Genomic DNA, 17,125 nt, shown 5'->3' with positions numbered 1-17,125 from the left:
GTGGATATATGTACTGACATGTCAAAAAATTTGAACTTTTCTTAAAAAAGGCATAATATAAACATGCTTTTAAAAATCTCCATATCTATACTCTTAGTTGAATTTGAGGGAGACTTCAGTGTTTTGCATCCCTACTTTATTTTCCTTTTCATGAACCTTGAAAACCTGAATGTTATCCCATTCCTCTGGAATAAAGAGCAGTATTTTATTTTTCTTTCGCTGTTCAAAAATCACAAGATGTTGAAAGAAAGATCTGATTTAATAACTCATATAATCATGGAGAAGCAACAAGATCCCTTAATGCAAATATTGCTGTCTTTATAGTGTTGTTTAGACTGAAGTATTTGATCCAGAGAGAAGTTTTAATCAAGGTAGTGCCCGACTGCCCGTGCAGCGCATGCAACCTTACTTAAGGTCAGCAACAGGGATGATGAGAAAGATTAACTGTCTCTTGCTCTGTTTTTTTTGCTACAATTTTAATTTACAGCCATGCTGCTTCTTCTTTATTAGAAACCGTATGTTCTTTCTTTAATGTATCCAGTGTTGTTGCAACCCCACGTAGAGCCTGTTTAATTTTATAATGCACAACAGTAGCAGTGTTATGTGAGGTTGGATTTCTTGACTGAATGATGTAGAGCTAAAGATTTTTTCACTTAGTGCTCGAAGACTGATGCATTGTCAGTTCTGAACATCTGTAATTATGTTCTACTAAAGTATTCATATTTCTTAAAATATTTCACAACTTATCACATCTGAAACTTCATTGCATTGGGACATCATGGTAGAAAACCTGAGATTGGCAGGACAAAAAAAAGCACAGCCTGAGCTACTTGTGTTGTCATATTTAATTATCAGAAGAAATGCTTAGTCAATGTGTGGATCTAAATAAACATAGTATTGCTGTCTGTCCAGATATCCCAAAGAAGTGATGAAAGAGGAAAAATACAAAAAATGTATTCTCTAGATGTTAACGCTGTCACAGACAAACATTGCAAAACTCTAAGCCGTTATTCTACTGGAAGGTTTACCAAGTACTGATTCAAGATGGCTGAATGTAGACCTATTCCAAGCTTTTCTAAAGTACTCCCAAGGGAAAAGATTTAAATTTTTACAGTTTACCTCCTATTTCACAACTATGCTCTTCTTTATGTTTGTCATAGAGTATCTGAGAATGCATTGTAGGTTATCAATGAAGGAAAAGTTCAAGGGATATGAAAGCTTTTGTAGCTCAAAGCATAAATGGAATTTAGAGATTTATTTGTTCATATTAAACAGCAACACAGAAAACTTTTAGGTTCTTTGTTTCAAGAGATTAGTCTGGACGGAGTGGCTGTCTTTGTTTGCTCAAACTCACCGCCCACATCTGGTGGATAGATTGATAGAGCAGGGCACAGAGTCACAGATTTACAAAAATATTTTACCCCATATCTGCAGGGGAGGACCTGCCTCCACATTAAGCATTAGCTCCTCAAACATCTTATCACAGTAAAATAGGAGCGGGGTCAGGGCAGTGTCTCCTTGGAGACATCTGGAGTAGCAATCCTCTGGCAATACAAACACCACTGATATGGAAAAAACACTCATCCTCTCTGTGGCAACAGAGTTGTTGAACTTGTTGGACTTAGAAATAATTTCCAATCACTAAAAAAAAAAGAAAATCTTGTGTTTTAAAGATCCACCATCCAAGGAGAACCCTTATGAAGATATTGAGGTGGATCGAAGCTTTGTGGGAAGCAAGTGTGTTTCGCCTGCGTCATCTTCCCCCGTACCTGACACTCCAACTAAGGTATCTGATCACTAGTTCATACATTTAGCAGGAAAATTCAAGCAGTAAAATACATTACTGTCTTTCTGATCTCGCCAGCTATTTTCCAAGCCTGGATTTTACAGGCAAAACTCAGAGAGAAGAAGTTTCAAAGTCCCTGAGCTACGCAAGACCAACCGAGACACTGGCATCTCCTCTCCCTCTCGTATCAGCCCCCCCTCAACACCCAGCAGCCCTGACGACACCCCCTGTCTCTCTGGAGATCCTTACAACCGCAGACGGAGGAAAATCCCAAAGGTATGGAAGTCTGACAGCCATCGTGCAGAGTTTACGCCTATGATTTGTGGCCAAGATTGCTGCACAAGAAGGTTAGGAGCTGCTCTACTCATGCCTTTGTCAGGGGATGAGTAATGAAGGACATGCTGGGGGTGTGGGAGTGGGGAGGGGGGTGTTCTTTGGAGTGTCTAGGCTGTGGAAGTTTTGCAGTGAGGCAATGAGACATTATTTAGGTCTCATGATTTGAATTGGAAGCTGAATCGTGGTTCACAAAAATCAAGATGAACCTTTCTTTCCCTTTTACAGATGGTACTGAAAATCAATGCCATCTTTGAGGCACGCAGGGGCAAGAAACACACGAAAAAGGTGTCTCAGTCTGCTGAGTCCTGCTCAGGAAGAGGTGAGTCTTTGAACACTGTGCATACCACTTCAGATTATAAAAATAATCGATGAATCACGCAAGACTGTGTTATGGTTGGTCTTTCTTGCAGGTTTCAACAAAACCTAAAACATACATTCATTTACTTTATTAGAAGTTAGTGAAATGTCAGTGTCCAAGGAACCTTCAGAGTTTTGGCCAAAGAAAAGAAGCTGTCCTGGGGCTGCATGTAAAAAGAGTAGAAAGCCCAAAAATGTGGGTAAACCGTCTTTTCCACATAGAGCCAAACCTAAGAGAGTATGCTGGAAAACTATAAAGGACTTGAAAAAGGTTACTGGAAACACCAGACACATACTATACAGTCATTATATTATATGCTTGCAAATAAAACAGTGGATATTACACCATATCCAACATACTAAAGAAAATAACAGTGACTTTAGACTTTTTTGAGGACAATGCAAATATCTTGCAAAATGTATCGTCAGTTATCTGGCCTAAGATAATTACTGACTTTTTATTAATTTTAGGTTTCCAATGTATGCCTGTTGGCAAACCCAAAAACTGAGTTTCAGATTTTATTGGACTGTAAAACAGAGTTACAGATAGCTTTGCTAACAATACAGAGATAAAAACAACTGAGGAAGCTGAACTAACTGCTAAAGTGACTCACTTGACGTCACACTTCTTTGTCACCTTCTCCTACTTTTTCAAATACATTTTGTCACACTGACAAACAATTACTCAATAAATAATAAAATAGATTCAGAAAAACATGAAGTAAGACATTAAAAAAGGATAAGTAAACTTTATAAGAAAAACAAATATGACACTCTCCGGCTATTTATGGCTGACCAACATTCTCCAACACTGATGTCTTGCTCAGATCTAGTGTCTATATCAAGCTGAGTAGGGTGGTGGTCGACCACAGTTAAACAAATTCGACAAAAGAGTCCATAGTCCTTCTTTCTACTTCAAAACTACTGTCAGCTTGATGCTGTTGTGCAGGTTGTCACCTGTGCAAAACTAAGCCATTGGCATGATATCAGCTTGTTGATATTTCACCATTCACCTTGTTGCATTTACACGTAGGAAGCCATTTTGGATCCAAATGGAGACATGCTAATAACAAATAGGAACAAAATTACAAATGTTGTTAGCAGACTTAAAGTAAGTTTACTGGAAGCTATACAGCACACTCCTGGTTTACAAAGTTAGCTAAATCCTAATCTGTGAAATGACAAATTAGTCCCACAATAAGCTGTTACTGGATCAGTGTAACCGTGCCCTCTATCCATATACCTGCTTTAGCATGAGACTTGTTCATATCTAATTTTTTAATGTTCATAAGAGAAATAAAAATCCTGTTAATCCCCTGTGATAGCAAGAATGGGAAGATGAAGTTGATGCCTTTGATCCACAACTGGTATAGTGAAAAAAAAAAAGTTTATCTCTCTGAACTGTAAAGTGTATTATGAGCAGAGGTGGAAAGAGTACTAAAAAATTGTAATTGAGTAAAAGTATCTTTACTTTGCCTAAATTCTACCGATTGAGTGTCGGTTCCGTAACACAGGGGTTTAAATTTCCGGCCGCATTTAATTTTTTCACCATCAGTATTTATTTATTTATTTTTTTTACTCAGTAACTTGAGGGGGTTTTAAATGTAGCAAAGTAAAACTACTTAGGTTAAAATTCACTCGAGTAAAAGTAAAAATTACACATTTCAAAAACTACTCAGAAAATTACAAATTACTCATAAAAAGTACTCAATTACAGTAACGTGAGTAAATGTAATTTGTTACTTTCCACCCCTGATTATGAGTATGAGTGATGAACATGATGTGGCAATGTGATTCAAAGAAAAGACACCAGCCATTTGAATCACCATTTGAATCTAATAGAAATTATAACATATTGGTGATGGTACAAAACACACTGTCACGTAAAGTATTGATAATATTTAAACAATCTCCAGATGGCAATGTAGACTGTGGCCCTCAGTGGGATTTCCCCTAAGGTGCAATCCTCCACATGGCTTGAAAGTTTACATACCCTTCCATTAAAGACTCCTCTGGCAAAAAATATAAATAGAAATTAACAAAAGTAATATTAAATGAAATGAGTCAGCAGGATTTCTGCACCAGTTGACAGGTATGTCGGTTTACTGTTAATTAGCAAGGCGCTGTAATTTATTTCAATTTGTCTCTTCAAATAATTTTTAAAGAAAAATTCTAAATCAACATTTTATATGACTAAACCATAATTTAGCCCATTTTCATTTATTATTACCCTTTCAGTTTTGTGTTATTTGATTTACTAGTGTGCGTTTATCATTATCATCGTTTAATGGGAGGGTATGTAAACTTGCTAACATTTTTTAAATTTTTTTAAATTTTGAAAGGGGCAAAAAATTTATATTTCCCTTCTGGTTATTCCCCAATACATTTGCATTTGTTTTTAACCCAGTTCTGCATATTTCAGTCCTTGGTTTATATTTTTGATTGGACGAGATAACACCTGTTGATATTTACTTGAAAATTAAATATGCTTTCCTCTAAAATACTCTTTTTCTTTGCTGTTCTACTGCTTGTATATATATATATATATATATATATATATATATATATATATATATATATATATATATATATATATATATATATATATATATATATATATATATACTGTATATATATATATATATATATATATATATATATATATATATATATATATATATATATATATATATATATATATATATATATATATATATATATATATATATATATATATATATATAGCTGTATGAATAATGGGAATATTCTATATATTAGCATCCGCAGACATTAGTTTATTACCTACAGCATATAGCATAAAACAGTCCTGTTATGCAGTAAAAATCTATACCAATGCACCAACTGACACATACACTTATACAATAGTAATACAGACCCAATCAAACCAGCCAGAATAACAAAAAAACATTTTAGGAATACACATTTTATTATAAAAAAAGTGTTATAAATGAAAAATCTACATAATGTTTGGCTTTAATCTACAGATGGTTTGTAAAATGTAGTTTTCCTGAAAAATCTGGATCTCTTTAATGTTCTCTGAGAAAAACACTTCTTCCTAATGGATTTTACAGATGTTAATAATCATACTCTGTCATATGTAATTACTTGTGCTGTACGATGGGTGGTGTTACTTTTTCTGTTAACCTACTATGATGATGACTGTTTTTTTTTGTGTGTGTTTTTTTTTTTGAGGTAGCGACCAGAGCTGGAGAATTAATTGAGCTGAACTATATTGAGAGCCTGATTTCTATTTGCTTTATTTTTCTCTCATCATGTCTCTTGTTTTGTTCTCTGACAGATGAGAACAGTGAGTCAGAAAGCGACACAGAAGAGAAACTGAAAGGTGAGAGAAAAGGAGCATATTAAGAAACCAGTTAGTGCATGTCTTGTGATTTAAATATGGAATAATTTTGTATTTCCAAGGTTTTTTAGTAGTCACCATCCACTTGCATTTATAACCATGTGCTGTTGACTTTCGTTAATGTATCTGTGCATGTGTGTTTGCTTGCTTGTGAAGGATGTTCCAATGTTAACTAAAAGGTTTGTCCCCCATCAGCTCACAGCCAGCGGCTGGTATCAGTCCAGTCCATGCTGAGGCAGACGGGTCGCTACAGGACCTTGGAGAGGGATTTAATGGAGCTACAAGAGAGGAAACTCTTTGAATATTTCATCGTTGTTGCACTCCACAAGACCAAGGCAGGAGTCCCTTACCTGCCAGAAGTCACACAGCAGTTTCCTCTGAAGGTAAAACAGTATAGGGAGGATTCTGAAGACAAATGTGCTGCTTTACACTATTTTGTTGTTATTGTTTATTTTAATAGACCTTAGTTTGATAATATTTATAGGTATTACTAATAAAAGTCAAATAAAATATGATCACATTCTGACTAAGTCAGGTGTGATATTTACTTCATTTGCATCAAAAGGAGAAAAATAAGGATTTTTTTCAAAGTCTTCTGAAAATGCATGTAAAATATTTGTCATCTTTTTTCTTAGAACAGTTTCTAATGATGTAAAACAACCACACTTACAATCTAGGTCTAATCAAAGATAAAAAAATACGTAACAGTATTGATATAAAAGTCTCTTTTGCATCCCTCTGCAAAGGGATCTTTTATTATTTTTATTTGCACTCTCAATTTATAATAACAATATTATTAGGGATGCACGATATTGGGATTTTGGCCGATATCCGATATGCCGATATTTTAAAACTCATGTAGCCGATAACCTATATCGATACTGATGTTAAAACTGGACAAAAATAAGTAGTAATTGAAAATAGCAGTTTTGTTATCCATTTCTGACACTTTGAAAAATAATATACTCAAATATATTTTCATATGCTGATATCAAATTGATTTTTAAAAACGTGGTATCGATCTATTTTACTTTCAAAATCTCGTGAAATTTCATTGTTCTGTTACAAACTCTCTTGATATTTTGCAAATTCTTGTGAGATTTTGTTAGTAAAATAGATCGATACCGCGTCAATATATCAACATATAAAAATATGGCAAAATTTCGTGAATTTTCGGGGGATTTTGTAGCATAACGATGACATATAGCAATATTTCATTAGTAAAAGAGATTGATATGGTGTTTTTAAATTGCAATATATCAGCATATGAAGATATTGTGATATTTTAATGTATCAATATTTTTACCCTCGTCTTTAGAAGTTTTTAAGTCTGTAAAAAAGAAGTTTTTGAGGAAGAAGAAGAAGTAGTATTTTTTTTTTTTTTTTTTTTAGACTGATCAAATATCGGGTTAAATATCAGTGTGGTGGCCGATGTCCGATATTCAGTTTTAAGGCCGATACCGGCCGATTATATTGTGCATCCCTAAATATTATAATTATTTAACTTTATTGAGCTCACATTAAGCCATCCCATCAAGGAGCAGTGGGCTGCCATCATTGGGCACCTGTGGAGCATTGTGGGGTTAAGGGTCTTGTTCAGAGAACCAGAGTGTTTGTGGGAGTGGGGCTTGATCTCAGACCCTCAGAATCCAAAGCTCTATGCCCTAACCACTAGGCCACCACTCCCCTAATATTGATATCACACTAGAGAAATGTATCTCTGCATTTAACACATCCCCTTGGGGAGCAGTGTGGGGTTAAGGGCCTTGCACAGTGGAGGCTGTGGGGATCGAACCGGGTACTTGCAACCTTCATAGAGCACAAGCACACTGCTCTAACCACTAGTCCAACACTTTAGCTGAGGTTTATCATTTCTCTGGTATAATGGGACAGTAACGGTTCTTCTCTCCAGTGAGCTAATTTTTGTGCTAATTTGGCCTTATACTTTAGTTGATCCATTATCAGTTTTTGTGTTATCTTCTAGATTTCCATTTAAAATGTGCTTGTGTTTGAAGGCCATGCAAGGCCCAAATACTCAGAATCTCAGCTGTTGACAATAGCATCCATGATGGTCTTTCCTGCAAGTCAAACCAACCCACATTCCTAGTTATAGATTCAGTACAGTTTATCACATTGTTATCTGGTATTTCTCCCAGTTAACATTTCACATTTAGATGTTTTTAATGGAAACACGGTGACAAACCAAGTTGCCTCTCTTTGCTACAGTTCCCAGTCTCTCAGTATTTATAGTGAAGAAAAAGAAGAGATAGAAAGTACTTTATCTTTATCAAACCATCTGAGACACAAATAAAAAAAACCTTAACGGATTGGTAGGATTACCAAATATTGTGCTTCTGATCATTTTTTAAATTTCTGTACAGGATTTCCCCCTGCTTGATAAATACACTTCAAAGATTTTTATATGCTACTGCAATATAAAATAATTTTTTTCTATTCTTTTCTTACACATGAATACAGCCAGTGATTTATGTTTAATGCTTCCAGGAACATCAAATGTAATCTGTAGTATTTAATGAATTTGACACATTTCTCTTTCATTCAGCTTGAGAGGAGCTTTAAGTTCATGAGGGAGACGGAGGACCAGCTGAAGGTCATCCCTCAGTTCTGCTTCCCTGATGCTAAAGACTGGGCCCCAGTCGACAACTTCCCCAGGTCAGTCCAAGTCTCAGCTCTGCCAGGATATGCTGCATCAGGAGAAAAAAAAAAGCTCACTTCAGTAGGATTTCCCCCTTAAGTGGGAATAGCTCAGCTGTTTTTGTGGCTAGTAACCACCTGGCTGTGAAAGCCTTGAAGAGATGACTGAGCAGCTTGTCCAGGTTACACGTCGATCTTTAATCACAGGGGACAGAAAAAGACATATTCACAGGAGCTGGAGTGTTTAACCTTCTCACTATTTGCTGTTTAAAACTGTCTGTTATTGTCACTGCCTCCACTCTGAGGAGCAATTACGCGTTTCTAATGTTGATGGATAATAATCACCTCAACAAAACTGTCTGACAGGTGAAAGGCTCCTAAACAGACATACGGTCTCATATGACTGAGACCTTCTCAGGTCAGGAGGGTCATTTACTTGGGAATGACAACCTGTCAGCTCGTGGCATCTATCTATCTATCTATCTATCTATCTATCTATCTATCTATCTATCTATCTATCTATCTATCTATCTATCTATCTATCTATCTATCTATCTATCTATCTATCTATCTATCTATCTATCTATCTATCTATCTATCTATCTATCTATCTATCTATCTATCTATCTATCTATCTATCTATCTATCTATCTATCTATCTATCTATCTATCTATCTATCTATCTATCTATCTATCTATCTATCTATCATCTATCTATCTATCTATCTATCTATCTATCTATCTATCTATCTATCTATCTATCTATCTATCTATCTATCTATCTATCTATCTATCTATCTATCTATCTATCTATCTATCTAGTTCTCTTATTTCTATGTTCTCTGTTTTACCTCCACACAGTGAGACGTTCTCATTTGTACTGACTGGTGAAGATGGAAGCAGACGGTTTGGCTATTGTCGCCGTTTACTGGTACGCATTAAAAAGTCTCTTTAGCTTTTTTCTAGGTTTGTTTTTTTGATGATGAAGTTATTAATCTAAAATCTACTGCCTCTAATAGATCTATTGAAATTGTGTTGTTTTTTTATGTTGAAAAAGATACAATGTTTTTTATTGTTTTAATAAATGTGTTGTGTTTGCAGCCAAGTGGTAAAGGCCGAAGGCTCCCTGAGGTCTACTGCATCGTCAGCCGCCTGGGTTGCTTCGACCTCTTCTCTAAGGTAGTTGGAGCCACTTAGAAGAAAGATGAAAATTTTAAACCATTACTTCAATTTAAAAAGAGATCTGTTTCATCGTATTAATCATTAAATATTATTTTCTCTTGTCTTTTGCATTCTAAAGTTTTTCAAATTGAACAACTATGACACATCATTTCTATACCCCAGCGAAACAGGAAGATGTGGATTAAAGCTTCCTCGCCACTCTGATACAGTTATATGGAATAAAATTGACTTTTATTCAACCCAAATCATAAAAGCTTGATTCCTTTAAAATGTTTAGTGTGAAATTTTGCCACTGCAATTAAAAATTAATAACATTTTACAGTTATTTTACACATCTTTCCCATGGTGCCAATTATGTGAAAGGGGCTTTACTACTCTATGTTCAGACCTACTAACTACATCCAACTGCTTGGAGGAGTACAACACATTAAACCTCACATATGCCAACCCAAAACCTGCCCCTATTAAAAGCGTACCACCCTCGGTGCTGACAGAACCCCACCCGCTCTCTGCCCTCTCTTCTCTCGCTCTGAACCTTGTCGTTTTGGCTGTAGTTCAGCAGCACATATGAAATGCAGATGGCGTGGTTGCTACTGTGGAAAAAGTTCCCTGTAATGAGTTTTGGATTCATCTGCTTCCTTCACTGTGTTCTCCATACGGTTGAAGGATATTAATTTGTATAGATAAATAGTCGCGGTTTTACTAAATTAAAAGGAAGCTTTGGTTTAAATCCACTTTTTAAAGCTTTGAGGGAATATGGATTTGGGGGTATTTTAGATGTTAATGTATTACAAGCAGATTTAAAATCTTGTGGCTGTTTATTTGGTTCACATTTATAAGCCATTGGAGTGCTGTTAACCCTTTATAGGGCACTCAGTGAAATACTTTGAAAAATTTAAATTAAGAGCATTATTGGAGGACAGGAAAAGACCCTATTAATTTTGTAACATTTAAAATATATGTATATTTTGATGGTAAGAACCATGGTCAGTGTAGTAACCCTTAAATATAAAAAAACAAAGTGCTTTTATAAAAAAATGTATGAAAAACTCAGTGAGTGAATACATTTACTTGTTTTCATATAAAACACAACCATAACAAGATTAATGCTGATAGAGGCATTTGTGTTTTGTACTTTTTGAATTGGCTTATTAACTGCTTTACTTTTCAAATAGCTTTGTTATGTTTTTACTTGGCCTTTTACCTTTTAACCTAACTTTTAAACATAATTTGCAGTAGGTACCATATCATCCAAGGGCTCATTTAATTGATCAAATGCCAAAATGATGTTTACTGTGAAGTAGCAATATCTTTGCTGAATGGCTGATATAAATCTTGTGATTCTAGACCTCACTGATGGATGGGAGGGGGGTCTCCATTTTTAAGGGAATGCAAGCGATCAAAATGGTAACTTGCTCTATAAAGGAGAGCTTTAAAATAGTCTTATTTAGGATTCCAGCTACATAAAGAAGTTGGACTTATATCCCCTAGCAACCCATAGTAACCACATTTAATCATATTCTTTGAATTTGGCAATGTCTCAATGGAAACAAATGAAAGAAGAAAAATTCACAAATTCTTCTAAATGATAAATCAAAATCTTATCCCATCTAGAAATCTATGACAATAACGATAAACAATAGAATAAATGCCCGCCCCTGTGGGCTGCTCAGTGTAGGTTATTGGCACAGTTGCTTTGCAGCAAGAGGGTCTTGCGTTGAAATCATGGTCTGGATTCTTTCTGCATGGGGTTAGCGCATTCCCACAGTGAGACACATGAGATGCATGACCTTCCACCATTTCCTGGTGGAGAACCATGGCCTCAGACTTGGAGGAGCTGATCTTCATCCATGCAGCTGCAAACTCACCCATTGCATGCTGTAGGTCTTGGTTAGGGGGAGCCAGCAGAACCGCATCATCTGCAAGTGGCAGAGACAAAATCCCTATTACCCACTTTTTCCACTTGTACCAGCTCAGTGATTCAGTACAGGTCGATTCACTTTTTCCATTAGAAACTGTTATGTTGATCAGTTTATATTTTTAGTCCCTGCTTGCTTGTGGGTCGACATCAGAGGACTGTTTTAAAAGATGAATCAAACTGATTTGATCTGACCTGAGTAGGTAAGGTACAAATGGAAAACTGGAATTTGAGCTGGAATCAGTCTTCCTTAGGTTTTTGTTTATCACTGAATACATATAATTAAATCTAAAGTAGATTAATCAGTGTATGATTATATGTCTGCATTTGAACTATGTTTGCAGGGATTTAAGGTCCTTGATTTGGCTCCTTGTGTTATATTTCAGATCCTGGATGAAGTGGAGAAGAGGAGGGCCATCTCTCCTGCTCTTGTTCAGCCTTTTATGAGAGGCATCATGGAGGCTCCCTTCCCGGCACCAGGAAGGACAATTACTGTCAAAAACTTTTTACCTGGCTCTGGAACCGAGGTGCACTAATGCAAATTTTTCTCAAGTGATTCACTGCAAACCCAATTAAAGTGTAAAAGAAATATTCTTTTGATAAATATGTTACATTAATGCCCTTCGATGTACTTTTTCACAGGTCATACAGCTTTGTCGGCCGTCCGATTCCCGGCTGGAACACGTGGACTTCGAATGTCTCTTCTCTTCGTTGAGTCTCCGTCTGCTCCTCCGAGTTTTTGCCTCTCTATTGCTGGAGCGCAGGGTCATTTTCACTGCTGACAAACTTAGGTTGGTTCTAGCAAGAAAAAAAAACGATGGAGCATGTTATTTTCTTTATGTTTGGACATTAAATAGTGCCTAATGTAAATAAAGGATGGGTATAATGCTGAAGAAAGTAAAGAATTGGAAGAGAGACCTCAGGATGGCAAAAAGATCCCAACCGACTAAGAGGAAGGAATGTTGTTGTGTTATGAAGTCACCTCAGGAAAAATCAGCTCTTCAATGGAATATGGTCATGGATGCCAGACAGACTGCTTTGAAGCATAACTCCAGTTACAGAGTGCTCTGCAATGTTATAACACCCACAATATCCAATGAGAGTTTTTCCATCCAGTCTGCATCAGAGATACACCCCCCCACTGGGATTCAACTGTTTTTATTTGGTCTTAGTGAATTTATCACTGCCCTGCATGAAGCTCAGATATATTCTAGCTTTAGTAAAACTATAACAACTATTTCCTTTGACCTTAAATTCTGGTTTAAAGCACTTTTGAAATATGTTACTGCCATCCTGTGGTGACAACTATAATTTCTAGATCTATGTTTCTGGATTTGTAACAGTTTTCATGTGGGAGGTTTAGGGGAACCTTTTTGTATATAGTAAAATACTGAACGTTATTCTTATACTGTCTATTAACTTCATAAAACATATTTAACAAGTTTTTTAAGGCATTACTTGAGGATATGAACTAGTGTAATGTAAAAAAAAATTAAAAGCATTAAATGCTTTATCTGTTACTTGGCAGTAATAGTAAAGTTGCATATCACATAGCAAGCTGCAGGATATTTAAACACAGAAGACTTTACTTTAACTTTTAATAAAGTATACAGACTGCCATGTCATGCAAAATTTTTGAATCCATTTAAGTTTTTATTCAAGACTTTTGTCTAAAAAAATGCATACAGGCTTCCTGCACACATTCAGCCAAATAGCATTTTGAAGGTTTGTTGCTCAAACATACAGATTTATTGCTCAAAACCAATTTTGATATTTGATCACTTGATTTTAAGGAATTGGTAATACGCATTGATAGCTTTGTCAGGCATTTAGGTAAACAAAGTAATGCTGTTTATAAGAAACTAATAAATCTTAAAAGATAATTTAGGAATTTGATAAGAGCTGTGATTTGGGTAATTAAATATAATTTGATTTCATTCTTGCCACTAGATGACGACAAAGAGCTTTTAAATGTAGCTTTTTGTATGTGCTGAATATGCAATAACAGGAAATACTGCTAGACACAAATCATCTTGGCAATCTTATGGTTTTAATGTGAGAATCTAGTCTCAGCAGAGATAAGACTGAGGCTTTTCCAAAAGCATTTCAGATGCCTGATATTTGCTTGTTATTTCCCAGTAAAAAAAATTTTTTCTATCCATTTGGGATCATTAATTGTTGTTTGGGATCATTAGAGCTGGTCCTCTTCTCCCTTTTTCTATCCCTTATGTTCAATGTGCCAGGATTACTATCTGTAAAAGGGGCCTGATGCTGCTAATACCAGCAGGCTCTTTAATTATTGTTTTTGACAAATAGCTCATTCTTTGCATAATCTGGATATTTTACTTTTATTTTGAAGGTATCTGTCCCATGAGTGGGAGTAGCTGCTCATTTCAGATGATGTTTTGGCGTTTATGTGTATCTTTTCTCCCCCTGCATTATGATGTTGAAGCACTTGAAACCTTAAAGCAAACTTAAGGTTTGGTTTGTCACATTGATCCAAAACACTACAATAACATTTCCAATTTTTCTCGGTTCTGACCAACTCAAGAGAGCGGTCAAACAAATCACTTAGAGATATTTTGCTATACTGTAGGTATTTTCATTACTATAGGCACCATTTTCTCTGATCTGTTTTAATCTAGTATTAATTAATCTGGGAATTTTGAAAGGTATAATCTAATTCTGCATCCCATCTTTCCACAGCACGTTGTCGCAGTGCTGTCATGCCGTGGTGGCTCTGCTCTACCCCTTCACCTGGCAGCATACATACATCCCCGTGCTTCCACCATCCATGTTGGATATAGTCTGCACTCCGACTCCTTTCATAGTGGGCCTGCTCTCCAGCTCTCTACCTCGACTCAAAGAGTTGCCCATTGAAGAAGTAAGTCATGACTTCTCTCCTTTGTGGTGCCCTTGGCTTTGAGGATTTCCTTTGCTGAACAATAACTCAGGAAAATGACATCACTCTCCCCGTTTCAGGTCCTGGTGGTCGACCTTGGCAACAGCCGCTTCCTACGTCAGGTAGTAACTACAGAAGCAAAGAGAACAATTTTAAAATCACTAAATAAATTAAGTAAAGAATGCAAACTGAATTTATCTAAATATTAAATTGTTGCTCCTCAACAGCTGGATGATGAGGACTCTATTCTTCCTCATAAGCTGCAGGCAGCTCTTGAGCAGGTGCTGGAAAAGAGGAGGGAGTTGGCCTGTGAGAAAGGAGACCTGCCTGATGGTGATTTAATAAATTTATATTTATTATCTATTATGGTACTGAAAACCTGAGAAGAAAAATGAAATGGGTATCTCTTTCTTTCTGCAAATAGAGATTGCCAGTACGGGGTAATTGCGAATGTAAATGTCATTAATTTTGAGTTATTGATACATTTCAGTCTACTTTTTTGTAGGACGGATGGATTTTAAAAGCAAGAATTTTTTGCACAAGTTTAAATTTAAAATACAAATATATGGCATTTACATTTGGCTGAGTTTCCTCAGTAATTTAAAAAGACAAAAAAAACCTTTTGGACACCTTCAATTTCCTTTCTTTTCAGGGCGAAGATTTGGTTCAAGATAATTAAAAATTAGATACAGTTGGGCTTCATTTATATATATTAATCATTTAAGTTAAACTATGATTCGATCTTTTCTAAAGGATTGAGTTTTCTTTTTCTCTCTGTTTTTTCCTTCAATTATTACCACCACTCTGTGAGAAAATTATATCAGATAATTATGTTAAGTAGAGAATTAGGTTAATATAATGGTCAAGATTTGTGAAATTACCAAGATGATTCTCAATAGAAAAAACAAACAAATTGATTAAAATTGATTTGACCTCATCTCTGTTTCACTAAAAAAAATTATTCACCAGAAAACTGCTTTATTATAGTAAACCAACCATGCATGCGATTTCTTATGTGGAGTGTATTAATATCCTGCCGTAATTTTCCCAGGACCTTATTATTATTATCTTTAATTTTTCTTCTAATTTCTCAGGTATATTCAGCAATGTAATAAAAGTGTAATTTACTCACATTGTGTAGCTTTACATATAATTTTAACCCTGGATGGATTAGAAAAGACCAACAAAAGAAGTACCCAATGCTTGATTGTTGATTTTATTGATTTTTTTTTTAGTATTTGTTGTACACTGATTATGGAAGAGTTCAGTAAAAGGCCACACTAATGTGTTCATGCCACTGTAGTGTGTGTAAACTTTTTAACAGCACTTTATATGTAAACTTAAACTCCAGATAAACATAACCTATTAATATATATAGTTACTTTGATCTATCCATCTACCAGAGCTCCTAATGCTTGAAAGAAAGAAATATAAAGGAAATGTGTCTTTTTGTCAGACTAAGAGTCCAGACACTCCAGGGGATGTTACTTTATATGTATGAAATACATTATATATATTGGTCATTGCACGTTTTGAGCTCCTGATTAGGAGAATGTGGATTTTCCATTGTTTTTTTTTTTTTAACTGAAATAATCAGCTGTGTTTTTTTTAGGGCAGCCCATTTAAAGTCAAATGATTTATTTATTTTTATTTTTCTCTTATGTGTTCCCCTCCAGACTCCAGCTCTCTCAGTGCAGTGGTCTCAGAGGCCTTTGTACGTTTCTTTGTGGAGATGGTGGGTCACTACTCACTTTTCATGGGCGGATCGGAACGGGAGGACGAGTCTCCTTCCTCGCCCACATTGCAGAGCCCCTCACCCCCCTCGTCGTTTCAGCGAGAGGCCTTTCGGAAGGCGGTCACTTCCAAGAGCTTGAGGCGGTTTCTGGAAGTTTTCATGGAGACCCAAATGTTCAGCGGCTTCATCCAGGAGAGGGAGCTGCGCAGACAGGGCCTCAAAGGTACAGAGATTAATGATTACAGCTTTGGAGAGATACTTTGTATTTATGTGATCAGTCTAAATACTAAGCTGATTAAATGATCCATTGATTTTTATTATGGTTCATTCACTCTGTCAGCAATAATTAGATTCCAGTGTAGCAAATACAGTAGGTGTCAAATGCCTCCCATATTAGTAAATATAGCACACCCATGTAGAGCTTACCCTGAAATGCTCCTCAAATCTGACCTGTCTGCTACAATAGAAGTAAGAAAAGTAATGGTGCTTTTACCTTTAAAGGAGAAGCAGCATTAAACATTCAACCAGGGCTCCAGATGATACATTTATGGCAAAGCATAGTCATGTGCTAGAATGGCCTAGTCAAAGTCAAGTACTAAAATTAATAGAATTCAACTTTATTGCACATTGCCACGTGCGGCACCCGGGGAGCGGCGTGGGTCTTGCTCAGGGACCCAGAGGGGCAGTGTTTGGGAGTGGGGCTTGAACTCAGAACCTCTGGGAACCAAGTGCAATGCCCTAACCAATAGGCCACTGCTCCACTAATCAATTAGTAATCAGAGAAAAGACTTGAAGGTTGTTGTTCCCATACTTCCTTTATCCAAATTGCCTGAGCTGGAGCTATTTTTTATCATAAGAAAGGGTAAAACTTT

The 17,125-nt window shown here is 35.9% G+C and overlaps 1 protein-coding gene across 2 annotated transcripts in view; it reads left to right on the top strand.

Moving 5' to 3' along the window:
• The window catches only part of si:dkey-82f1.1 (DENN domain-containing protein 2A), a 49,487-nt gene that overhangs the window by 31,046 nt on the left and 1,316 nt on the right, over positions 1-17,125 (top strand). Inside the window, exons 5-18 of one of the 2 annotated variants that reach the window (XM_038280417.1) lie at positions 1,674-1,786; positions 1,877-2,062; positions 2,348-2,441; positions 5,799-5,843; positions 6,057-6,244; positions 8,425-8,534; positions 9,378-9,447; positions 9,618-9,695; positions 12,003-12,143; positions 12,259-12,407; positions 14,323-14,500; positions 14,599-14,640; positions 14,746-14,851; positions 16,195-16,476. In XM_038280417.1, coding sequence (XP_038136345.1) covers positions 1,674-1,786; positions 1,877-2,062; positions 2,348-2,441; positions 5,799-5,843; positions 6,057-6,244; positions 8,425-8,534; positions 9,378-9,447; positions 9,618-9,695; positions 12,003-12,143; positions 12,259-12,407; positions 14,323-14,500; positions 14,599-14,640; positions 14,746-14,851; positions 16,195-16,476 — 1,782 coding nt within the window. Of the gene's footprint in view, positions 1-1,673; positions 1,787-1,864; positions 2,063-2,347; positions 2,442-5,798; positions 5,844-6,056; positions 6,245-8,424; positions 8,535-9,377; positions 9,448-9,617; positions 9,696-12,002; positions 12,144-12,258; positions 12,408-14,322; positions 14,501-14,598; positions 14,641-14,745; positions 14,852-16,194; positions 16,477-17,125 lie in introns of both variants that reach the window. The other variant, XM_038280416.1, reaches the window with a different exon arrangement.

The sequence above is a fragment of the Cyprinodon tularosa genome, unplaced genomic scaffold, assembly GCF_016077235.1.
Source record: "Cyprinodon tularosa strain WSP-4 unplaced genomic scaffold, ASM1607723v1 ctg16, whole genome shotgun sequence".
Taxonomy (NCBI): domain Eukaryota; kingdom Metazoa; phylum Chordata; class Actinopteri; order Cyprinodontiformes; family Cyprinodontidae; genus Cyprinodon; species Cyprinodon tularosa.
The sequence above is the reverse complement of the archived record's forward strand: the minus strand, read 5'-3'. Positions and strand labels throughout refer to the sequence as shown.